The following is a 12,117-nucleotide window of genomic DNA, read 5'->3' as shown; positions in this document are numbered from 1 at the left end:
CCCTCCCCAGCCTGCCACTTGAGGCAACTACTGGTGGGCCAGCCCTGCAATGCAGCAGTCTGTTGGCCTGTCAAAATCCTCATACCATCAGGAAATTTCATAATGTTTCATTTAAAATGTTTCAAGCCCCATGGTTCATGGCCTTCCCTCTAGAGCAGCAGGTGGAGAATCTATGATGTGGTTCCCCTACTATTCCCATCATTTCTGGGCATGTTGGGTGGTGGTGGTGGTTCAACAATATCTGGAGGTCTGCAGGACACCCCCCCCCAAATCCTGAAGCAACAGAAAACAAATTGACTCTGTCCTCTAACATTTTAATATCATTTCCTGGCCAGACATACCCAACACCTTTCCTCATAGGACCTGTTCTCCAGGCCACACCTCTCAAAATAATCAGTGCTGTTCTTCTGGCATTACTCCAGCAATGAAGATTCTCAGGAGTATTTTGCACATGCCAGGCTTGAATTGCCCTCACTGCTCTTCCATGCTGAATCACAGGAAAGGCTTTTGCAATGCAAATGCACTTTCTGCCCCGGCCTAGGCTAGCTTTCCATTGGCACTGCAAAGGCCACGTCAGAGCTGCTTCTAAGCCTTCTGTGTGGAAATACTCTCTGGGCTTTGGAACACTGGCTGAGTGACAGGTTGTGCCGTGAGTCAGCCATCTTGCATATGTGCCCCAGGTTTTGCCTACCTTCCATACTGAACTCTACATTTATCTCTGTTGAAATCTGTTTTGATAGTTTTGGCCACTTCTCTTGTCTTCTTGTTTCCGTCTTCCAATGTTTTAGCTACTCCACCCAGTTCGATGTCATCTGCCGATTTCCATTTCTTTGTTCAATCATTTATAAAGGTGTTAAGCAACAGCAGACCCAGGACCAAACCCTGCACGACACTGTTCCCCAGGTAAACAAAGAGGCATTTGTAAATGCTCTTTAAATGCAGTTCCTTAGATATCAGTAGATAACAAGAGTGTCATGGGGGGGGGGGGAATTGTCAAAAAGCACTGCTGAAGTCAATATGCAGTACTCCAGTGTCCACAGCATTCCCCTGATCTACCAGACTAGGGACTCATCAACAAAAGGAGATGAGCATCGTCTGTCATGCCTTGTTCTAAGAACATAAGGCAAGTCCTGCCGGATTAGGCTAAAAGGGGACCATCTGATCTAGCATCCTGTTCTCACAGTGACTGGCCAGATGCCTGTGGGAAGCCTGCAATCAGGACACAAGCACGCACAAGGGCACTCTCCCTGCCTGTGGCTTCCAGCAACCAGCATTTAGAAGAATTATGAATGCGCCTAATCCTCTTATAAAACCATCCAGGTTGGTGACCATCACTACTTCCGGAGAATTCCTTGTTAGCCTGTTTGTGGCCACAACCTTTCTCTAAATCAAAAGCAGGCAGGGTCTCCCCCCCCCCAAACACACCATGCCCACCACCAGGCATCATATTTGACATAAAGCGTGGTGCAGGTAAAGACGTGCCCCCCCCCCAAATCAGGTGCTCCCAAATGCAGCTGGTGATGGGCTGCTCCGTTCTTAACCTGAGCGCATCTCCTCTGAGTAGGACGACCACCGGAGGCTCACCAGCCTCACTCCAGCGCAATGCACTTAAGAACACACAGTAAAGAGAACCCTGGTGGATCAAGCCAGTGGCCTATCGAGTGCACCGTCCAGCGAAGCAGTGGGAAACGCGCAAGTAGAACCCGAGCGCAAGAGCCCTTGTCCCCTTCCTGTAGCTTTCAACAACTGCCGTTGAGGTGCATTGCTGCGTCTGGGAGCGGGGAAGAGCCATCGTGCCTAGTAGCCTTCCAGCCACGGCCGTCCAGGGAAAGAAGACGCCACAAATCAAGAGTTTCCGAAGAAGCCCTAAGAAGAGACCCCGGGCGGGCGGGCGCCGCGGCCAGCGGGTTCAGAAGCCCAGAAGCCGTCGGCTGAGCGCGCTCAAGCTTTTGCAAGGCTTCCCTGCTGCTCCTTGCCGTCGGGCAGGTTTCCCACTCCGCGGGTTGCGCTCTCGAAGGCGCCTAGCCGCTTCCCCTTCCTCCGCCTCCTGCTCCTGGGGCTGGGGGGCTTTCCCCGGCCGGCGGGGCGGAGCTTCCCAGGGCCCCACCCAGCGGCCGCGCCTGCAAAAGTTGCAGCCCGAAGCGGCACCAGCAACAACCCGGGGAGCAGGAAAAGTTCTTCGGAGAGAGCCGCTGCTGCGCCGCCACCACCCCCAACGTCACCATGTGAGCCCCGTCGGGCGGGCGGAGGGGGACCGGTCCTGATCTAGGGGCGTTGGGGGCGGGCGGAAGGGCTCCCCGCTAGCTGCCCTGCTTGGGGCGGCGCCTCCCCGGCCTTAGGCCCCGGCCCGCAGCCTGGTTGCACTCCCTCCCTTTCGCTTTTGCACCCCGACGCGCTGGCCCGGCTGGAGCGGGGTCCTGTTGCTCCTGGCCGCCACGGGGGGTAGTGAAAGTCGGCCGGACACTCTCGTTTCTTTTCCCGGGCTTGCGTGGCGTGGGCAGAGGCGCGGCCTCTAGGCATAGGCAGAGTGCCTTCGGGGGCGCGTCTCCACCGACGCACAGAACGGCTGCAGCCCTAAAGTGGCCCGCTGCCGAAGTTGGGTCTGGCTTCTCACGCCTCTCCAAGGCTAGTCCTCCTCGGAGTAGACGCGACTGGCTTAAGTGCATTAATTTCACTGCCCTTGCTCCAAGTAAAACTTTTTGGGAAGCAGCCCCATGTCTACTTGGCAGTAAATCCCTTTGAATTCCATGCTGGGCTGGGTTAGGGCGGAAGCCTTAAAGGAAAGGGATGTAGTACCGTGCCTGTCCCCTTGTAAGGCAAACGAAGAATAATCTTTCAGGCTTTCAGTATGGCGGGGGAAATTGGAGCTTAATTTGTTTGGGGGCTCAGCCCCTGTCAATCACGGTCAGGAGGACTGACGCTCTCGAAGAATTAACCACAGGCTGAACTTGAGCAATGTCGCCACTTTGCAATGGGTGTTGTATATTCTAATTTTCCTTTAAAAACAAAGTGTTCCCTGTTGAATTTCAAGTGGTTCAGGGTGAACATGTGGGATACAGGTCACCCTATGAAATGAGGCTCTCCTTTTTCTTCTGGTGTCAGCTCTTAAACAGCTGTTTCTCTTACCCACCTGGACCAGAATTCAGCTGGGAGATTAGTATAAATCACACATTTGGGCTGATGGGCCCAACTTGGCATGATGGCTCTGTGCCATTGAAAACCAACCAACCAGCGGGGCACCAGGAAGAGTCAGCTAGACTCACCAACCTGGCAAGTCCTTTCTCTTCTCTTACCAGTACTGCTGGGCAGAAACATCTCCCTTGGCCCTCACTTGGGAAATGGAATTGTTTCCCCTCACTGATGGTCTTCAGATGCTGGCAAAGTCTTCATTTATTCACCCAGGCCTTTTACGGGTTAAATATCCAGGGACCCAACCACTGTACAACCATTAGACTGCTGTTTTAGAAGCTTGTGCCGTTAGGTATTTTAATTAGTTTGTTACAGGTGGGTAGCCGTGTTGGTCTGCCATAGTCAAAACAAAATCTTCTCTGTATCTGAAGAAGTGTGCATGCACACGAAAGCTCATACCAGGAACAAACTCAGTTGGTCTCTAAGGTGCTACTAGAAAGAATTTTCGATTTTGTTTTAATTAGTTTGTGTTGATGGCTTTAATTACATTTTGCTCCTGATTGGGTGGAAAAAGCAATATAAAACTCACATAAATGCTACTCCTAAGCAAGCCACTGTCTGACTAATGGGACTTTCCTTCCTAAAAACTGTGTCCCAGCATTGCATTTCAAAATGGTTACAAAGGAAGGGTCAACCATATTGGACACTTTTGGAGGTTGTGGGTAGGATTTTACACCATTCTGTCTTGGCATAGACACCCCTGCACACAACACTGGAAGTTCCACACTTACATATTAGCAGTTTAATGTGAAACCTCCATCAAACTTAAAATTAGGGTTTTCTTGCATGTGTAAGGGATGTTTGGGGCAGCCTCCTTGGTCAACTTCAAGGCATGCCCTTCTGTTAACAAGAGAGTGATCAGTGTGATGGATCGTGCCCTTTCAAAATTGGTTGCTTCCAGAAGGTTTTTTTGTGGGGGATGTTGCCCTGATAATTTAGTTTTCGAGTGGGGATTTGATGCAAGAGAAACAAACCTGCAGACTTTAAAGGACTTAACTGTTATGGGCAAATCATCACATCCCGTCTTTGAGCCTGTTATGGGTCTGGCGGTGTCACTGTGTTGACAGCCTCCTGGCAACTTGTGGTGGCTTTCCCTCATTACAGGGGTGAGCCCTGTTGGACTCCCAAAACCCATCAGCCACACCCAGCATGATGGGAGCTTCAGCTGGTGCCCCCCTCCTGACACTTTTACCTTCCACTTCAGTATCACAAATGGCACCTAGACTGAGATTTTAATAACATGCAAGTGTCTTGACACTTAATTGGCAAGAAGACATGATTCAGTCATGAGCTGAAATCAAAAAGACAATGAGGTCTAAGAGAGCTAGAGGTCATTTCCTGAAACTTTAAAATCACTGGTTTTTTTAGCAGCTAATCCTCCAGTTTGAAACTTTGCACTCTCAAATGCTGCTGACATTTGTTTTCATTTCTCCTTCCCCCAGTGTCTGTCTTTTGGAAGCTTCTTCTTTCATGGGTTTAATTTTCAAAGGTGTAAAGATTTGGGTTGCTGTTGTTTTTTAATGAAATCAGGTGTTTTTAATGCTAAATGCTCATTCTGAGCTGCTTTCAAGACACCAGTTGGTACAATGGACACGAATCTAAGAAGCAACGCATGCGGGGGATTCTTTACCACTGGAATTCTGTCCTGGCCAAGCACACAGCAGGCCGTGATAACCTGACTTCATTGCCTCTGACTTGCAGGTCAACCAGTGGCCCCTCTGGGGCTGCCTCTGCCTCAGGCAGCAACCGGCTTCAGAAAACCCAGAACCAGGTGGATGAGGTAAGTGTGACACCATTGTGGCTCCCCTGAGCAACTGGGCATCCTGGTGGGGTGGGGTTCGTCTGTCTCCTGCAAGACATGAGCAAAGCTGGCCATCATCTGCCCTCTTCCTTCCCTCTTCTCTGTGGCTGCACTGCATGAAGCTGCATCAAGATGCATACTCTGTGGGGGTGGGGGTGACCTTCAAGGGGGTGTCTAGCTGGTGTAAACTTAATGTGGCTTCTAAGTGCCAAGCAACTGGGCATCCTGCCGTGGTTTTTCTGTTTCCAGAGGGGTTCAGCTTGGCCGTATGCTGCCATGAAATCAACAAAGGGTCTTGTGTGGCCAACTATAATTTATTACGGCACAAACCAGCCTTCCAGATGTTCGTCACCTCCCAACTCAGCACTGGCTGCTGGGTTTGGAGGTCCAATACCATCTGGAAGGCACTAGGCTGTGGGCAAGGCTGGCACAAGCTTTCCTCTGCCAGTGGACTTAGTTCATGGAAGTATATGCCCTACAAAGACCCCAGCTGCTGAATCTGGCCAAAGGTACGACTGTATATATGTGTGTCAAGAAATGATAGAGGCATCCACACACATGCTAAGAATCATTCTGACTTCTCAGGTGGTGGATATCATGAGAGTCAACGTGGACAAGGTTTTGGAAAGGGATGAGAAGCTGTCCGTGCTGGATGACCGCGTGGATGCCCTGCAAGCCGGAGCTGCCCAGTTTGAGACAAATGCTGCCAAGCTGAAGAGGAAGTACTGGTGGAAGAATTGCAAGGTAACTCTGACTGGGCTGCAGCAGCCTTCGCCAGCCTGGGGCCCTCCAGGTGTTTTGGAATGCAGCTGAGGTCCAGAACATCCGGAGGGAACCAGGTTGGCAAAAGATACGGGGTTCCCCCTGGGTCCCTGGACAGCTGCAAAGGATGATTGAGGGAGCCTCTTGGAAACTGAAGACCTGTAGGGGGTCAGGAAAGGGACACCAGTGGGAAGTTTATTTTCTCTGGTTCCAGAGGGTTGGACCGACCCCGATGGCTTCAATTAAAAGAAAGGGGATTCCAACTAAACATCTGGATAAAACTTTCTGACAGTAAGTGCTGTTTGACAGTGGAACGGACTCCCTTGGAAGGTGGTGGACTCTCCTTTAAGTAGAGGTCAGATGGCCACTTGTCATGGATTCTTCGGTTGAGATTCCTGCATTGCAGGGATGACCCTTGGGGTCCTTTCCAACTCTAAAATTCTATGATTATGTGTTTTACTCCCTGTTAACTAATGCACACAATTTCCCAGTTCCTGAATGATTTATTTATTTATTTTGGTAAAAATATATACTGCTAAATCATATTGACAGGAATCCTTGTATTATTAAGCTGCTACTTCTAAAAGAAATTCCGAGTTCCCAAATGATGTTAAATGCCACTATCTGTTGAATGATTGCAATTAGACAAAACTAGGATACTAGATTAAACTTGCAAATTAGGGTGGTGGCTCGCAGATTTAATAACTCTGCTCTGTTTCTCTCTCTTGGCAGATGTGGGCCATTCTGATTGCAGTGGTGGTCGTTCTCTTAATCATCATCATTGGTAAGTGTTTTGAGTCCTGGTTAGGTATGGAATATCATTGCCCAACCTTCGCCAACATGTTTCCCTGCAGTTTCTTTGGACTACAACTCCCATCAGACCTTGCAAATATGGCTGTGGCTGATGGGAGTTGTAGTCCAAAACACCTGGAGGTTAGCAAAGGCATCCATTATCAGATAGAGCGCTTGCTCCTTAGCCTGGGACTCACTGATATATTGGACCTCTCTGCTTCATTTGCCATTTGCGCCCCTGAAAAATGTCTTAAAAGGAAAGAACTTGTGATTCTCCATTAGAAGGCCACTGGTAATGCAGTCAGGTGGCTTTCTTCTGTCTGTCTCTCTTGGGATTTGTAGTAAAGAGGAGCCTGGTATTATATATTCTGTTCCGATCCCAGTGGACCCACTCCAGACTGAGATCTCTTCTAAAAGGTTGCGTGTAAAAGCCCTACAAGATAGTATTTCCCCAGGTACATTGATCTAGTAGTAACACTGCTCAAATAGGAAGATCTTTTAGCTCTTCTCAATCGCCAGGCTAAGTAAGGAGCAAGGAGGGGCTCCCAGATGTTGCTGGACTCTCATCACCCTCAGCCAGCATGGCCAATGGTCAAGGATGATTAAAGCAGCCTCCAGAGGGCCACCTCTGTTTTCAAGAAAAAGAGTTCCCTGGCACTGTGGAATAGCTGCCACAAATGCCTCTGTGCCCTGATTCATTGACTCAAGACTGTGCAGATAACTTGCTGGTTTGAAGGCTGTTGGCTTCATGCAGCTGGAGTCCCAACAACTTACAGTTTTGGAGGGTAAAATTGCTGCCCCAATTCCTTTTGTTGAGTTTGTTCTTAATGGGAGGTGAATGGCAAGTGCTTTGCATTCTGTGGCAGCCAATTTTGTTAGTTGCCAAGTGTTGGATGATGATCACTTTTTATAAAGGGAACTCCTCAAATATAAATAGTTTTGCAGGTATCCTTTCATTCTAAGCATAAAATCATGTTTCTTCTCCCAAACCCTTATGATTTATTTTTTTATTATTTTTTAAATATAGTTTGGAGCGTGTCCTCGTGAGCCGTTTGAGGAAACCCTGGAACTTGAAGCGGTTTTCAACAAGAAACATCAGTGTCCTCCATACCAAGCTTTCCTACGGGTGCACAAATCAAACGTTTATTTTGGATAGAAATGTTAACTCTGTAGCCTATAGACAAATGTGCCTTTATTCAAATGATGCGCTTCAACTTGTAAATGCTGTTGCAGTTGGCTGAGACTGCCAAGACCTGTATGAGTGAGGGCGAGACATCTTAAGGCTTGGGGGTATCATGATCTCTGTACTGAAGCTGTGAGTTTCTGGGTGGGTGGGTTTTCATAGATCATGGGTATTTTTTATCTGTTTCACCTACTATACCTGGACACGGAAGGAAACTAGCTTTCATTTGTGCTTTCTGGAGAATTTTTTTTCTCTTGTGCCATTTTGGAATCATTGTTGCCTTAATTAAATAATATCTCCTGATCAGGTGGGGAGCAACCATGAAAGTTGCACACTCCAAGCACTTAAGTGCCAATACACCTTTTGCAGTATTTGGGACAAAACACTGTGCCTTCTGCTCTTCTCGTAGTAAGCTGCCGTTCCTCAGTGCCTTTTGCCTGGACCTGAACAAATATTATAAAAGTATTTTTGAAAACTTATTTCTGGTTGAATTTAACGTTTCGGCATTGGGGGTTCTGGCAAAACTAAAACTGGCAAGAAAGGCTCCCTCAACATACCAGCAGAATATATTATCTGTTAGGGAAATGAGGGTCAAAAGAAACCTTGGAAATACTTTTGACTTGCAACTCATGTTGCTTAGGGTGGCCCATGCAGATGTCAGCTGCCCTCCTTGAGAGATTTTGCCAAAGAGTGCTTCTGTCCTCTTCGGTGTGCCAGATACTCTGGTGTGCCACAGCCCTTCATGAGCCAAGCAGTGTGTGATTGCGTGCCTTCTGGGTGATTCACTTTCCCTTCCCACCCACCCCCTTGCACCCTTCGCACAACACCCCACCCCTTTGGGTCTTCTGTTCTCCTTGTTGCCCTCTGCTTATGAGCAAAAACTGCATATATGAATGAGACCGGGTCTGTACTGTTTACCAGCATTGCCAAACATGTAGTCCTTGGTTCCTTGCCGACCCACCCCCTTTTTTTTTTACATATTTGTTATGCAAATTGCTAGAAAACTAGTTTTAAAGGGGTGGTGAAGATAAATGAAGAATAGATTGGTCTGCCTTAAAGAACTCCAGGCAAAACCAAATTGGCAGGCAATTTATAAGGAGTCTTTTTCTTGAGACTTGTCCTGCGATAGTTGTTAACCTGCTAGTTTTAAAGGGAAGGTGGAATATACGTCAGGAGGATAAGAATTATGGTAAAGATTTCAAAAATGTTTGATTATTCATGTGTTATCAATCCTCTTACTGTATAAAATGTTATTAAAACATTTCTTTAAACTTCAAGCTTAACCAAACACTGGATGTGAATTTTGCCTTGTAAGACTTGCCAGTGCCTTGACTGAAATCCAGCCTTGTTTTGTGTATGTGTATGTCTTGGCCAGGGCACAAAGCTTCACACAACTTCCTGGCACTATTAACAGGGCAAAGAAAAGCCTTCTTTGCAACTGCTTAATAAAAAGTGGATTATAAGTCGCTTCTGGTGTGCATTCTTTTTTTAAAAAAGTAATAAAGTAAAAGTGGAAGAGAAGCCACAGAGGATTTTCCTGCTCCTTTTACTTCTGCTTTCTGCTGGTCATGATGCTGTTGGTTTCAATTCCACTGTCAGAGACGGTATGCTTTGGAGGGCAGTTGCTGGGATTCATGAGCGGGGAGAGCTCTGCTGTTGTTGCACTCAGGTCTTTCTTGCAGGTTCCCCAGAAAAGTCATCCACTTGGCCCCAGATGCTCAACTGGGTAGACTCCCTTTGGCCATGTTATAAGAATTATAAGGACTTGGATATAAACTAAATGTACAAGGCAGACATGTACATAAATATATAATCCACATGTCTGAAACAGTACAGGAAGACAGTCCTGAAACCATTTTGACTCTCCCAAATTGACCAAATGTTTCTCTGCAAGGAGGAGGAAATGGGGAAAACCTCTCCATTGTCTCTTTGCTCACAAATCCTGCCTTAAGGGCACATTTAAGATATGAATAGGGTGAGCCTGTGACCTGGACTCAGGAATTAAGTATTTATCACCACAAAAGACTGGCCAGGCTCTCCAGGTAAACCCATCAACAGGTTTCCTGCCAGACAGGATTTCTGCTGTAGACCACCTCCTGTTATGTATTTCTGCTGTAGACCATGATGTATGTATGGTGTATTGGGGGGTGGTCTTGGGCTCCAGGGTGGGCAATTTCAGAAAGTCTGTATGGGCTGGCACACCATTGTTTGGGGTTCCTCTCCTTCCTCCTGTGTTGGGGTGGTGGTAGTTTGAGCACTCTGTTGCAAGTTTAATAAGGATCAGGCTTACTAGCTTCTTTGCTTCTCAATATTCTCTGGATGGCCTCTGTTATTTTCTCCTGCCGATAGAGAACCTACACAAGGACTTTATGGGCTCTTGCGTACCCCATAAGGGAAAGGGAGCAGTTTTTTTTTTCTTCTAACAGCCTGGTCCAACTAACTGCAAGGCTCTTTTGAAGTTCTCAAGTGAAGAGTGCTGTGTCACTCCAGATAGTGACAGACTAACTGTCCAGAAAAAGGTTTGTCTCACATTCTGCAATTTCTTTTCCTTTTAAAGGTTCCCCTCCCCCTTTTTTAATAGCTAACTGTGCCAGTAAGCCTCAGCTTCTTTTTGTTGGTCAATCCTGGCTTGGTGCACGCACTTGTCATAAGGTTGCCATGTGCACAGAACAGATGTGGACCCACCTAATGAGCCCTGCACCTGCCACAGACCTAAAAGTCCATTTACCCCGGTGTCTTCTTCCCGACGTTGATCAACCAGACGGCTCCTGGCAGCCCGCAAGCAGAGGCTGGAGAGCAATAGTCTTGCTACCAGGACTGGCCCACCCATGAGGCAAGGTGAAGAACCACAGGAGCAGCAGATCTGGGTTCCCAAGAAAGGCATTACACGCTGCGGTGGTGGCAACAGTTGTGCAGTGCTCCTTGGAGGCCAGATCTTCTGCCTCCTTCGCAGTACCCCCATGCCACCTTCACAGCAGCCTACCAGTGGATAGGAGGCACTGCTGGTCTTCCCCCCACCCCCCACTCCGAAGGGCTGGTCTGGTGCAGCACCTGTCACCCTCCAGATGTTGCCCACTGCCACCCCTGACCATTAGGCAGGCTGGTAGTTGGAAGCGTGGCAGCAGCTGAGGGGCCACAGTCGCTTTCTCCATTTGGGACCTAGGCCAGCCTTCCCTTCATCCCCCCCAAATGGTGCTCTCCAGGAGTTTTAGATGCAAGCCAAGCACAGTGGCCTGATGCAGATGGCAGCTGAGAGTTTAAAACATCAGGAGGGGGTCCATGTAGGGGCAAGGCTGGCAGAAGCGCTTCTGTGGGCTGCAGCCCCCTTGACCAGATGCATGAAGGGCTGCAAATGGGATTGGCAAAGGTGTGTGTGTCAGTGTTTGATGGCAGCGGAGGGCGACAGGAAATGGGGAGGTCGGATGAAAATAAGAGGCAGGAAAACACAGACGTTTTACTCTGTGGCAAAACACGACACACCAGACCAGGTGGGTCAATAATGCAAACATCCTGGCACTGGTAAGCCCACAATAAGACACTTGCAGCACTCTAATTTTGTGAAGCTCACTGAATTAGTTCAAGAATATCTGAACCGCACCTCAAAATAGTTCCCTGGAATGTAATTGAAATAAGATTTTGGAACGCAGAAATAAAGAAAATCATCAAACCATCAATTTTACCACATGGGGGGCCACTTAAATTATATAACTCGGAATTTGAACGATTCGTATTTGTAATTGTTTTCTAATTTGGTATTGTTATAATGGGGCTAATATTGGATTGTAACTGAAAACTAATAAAAATTATTTTTAAAAAAGTTTTGTCTTGTAAAAGGAGTAAACTGCTCCCTTTTTGGAAATGCTGATCTTGGGACCAGAACTTCTGAAAATTTTTTGTTTTTGTTTTTAATCGCCTTTCCAGGCTCGTGAGTTTTCAGGCGGCCTTGGAGACCCACAGAGATTGGCAAAGGCCAGCCAAAGCCGTCTGGGCAGAAGATCGCTAGGAACAGCCGCTTACCTCCTGAGAGGACGCACTAGCGAGGAAGATTGCGGGCAAGAGCTGGGCGCGCCTCGCAAACATGTTTACAGCGAAGCGGCCGTTGCTGAGCATGCGCTCAGCTGAGCAAAGGGCAGCCGCCTCCCTCCCCACCACCGTTCGCTCCCGAGCATGCGCGCGGGAGAGGAGTCAGTATGCGCGCGCGCACACACCACACGTAGAACTCCCTTTTCGGCTCCTCTTGTTCCGAGAGCGTGCGGCGGTGGGCGTGACACCCTCCTCAGGCACGAGGCATGGAAGCGCGACTTCCCGCGGGCTCCTCCCTCTCTCTACCAATAGCAACTCCGGCCCTCTTTAAAGCCCCTCACTTTCGGCCCCGCCCCTCCGCGCGCCG

At 48.3% G+C, this 12,117-nt stretch overlaps 1 protein-coding gene across 1 annotated transcript; it reads left to right on the top strand.

The window, feature by feature from the left end:
- The first annotated feature begins 2,147 nt into the window (after positions 1 to 2,147).
- On the top strand, positions 2,148 to 9,194 carry VAMP3 (vesicle associated membrane protein 3). Its single transcript, XM_033156530.1, has 5 exons — positions 2,148 to 2,225; positions 4,891 to 4,969; positions 5,576 to 5,734; positions 6,485 to 6,536; positions 7,572 to 9,194. Coding segments are annotated over exons 1-5 (312 nt in total). The 5' UTR covers positions 2,148 to 2,223; the 3' UTR covers positions 7,592 to 9,194.
- The last annotated feature ends 2,923 nt before the right edge of the window (positions 9,195 to 12,117 follow it).

The sequence above is a fragment of the Lacerta agilis genome, chromosome 8 (genome assembly GCF_009819535.1).
Source record: "Lacerta agilis isolate rLacAgi1 chromosome 8, rLacAgi1.pri, whole genome shotgun sequence".
NCBI lineage: Eukaryota > Metazoa > Chordata > Lepidosauria > Squamata > Lacertidae > Lacerta > Lacerta agilis.
The sequence above is the reverse complement of the archived record's forward strand: the minus strand, read 5'-3'. Positions and strand labels throughout refer to the sequence as shown.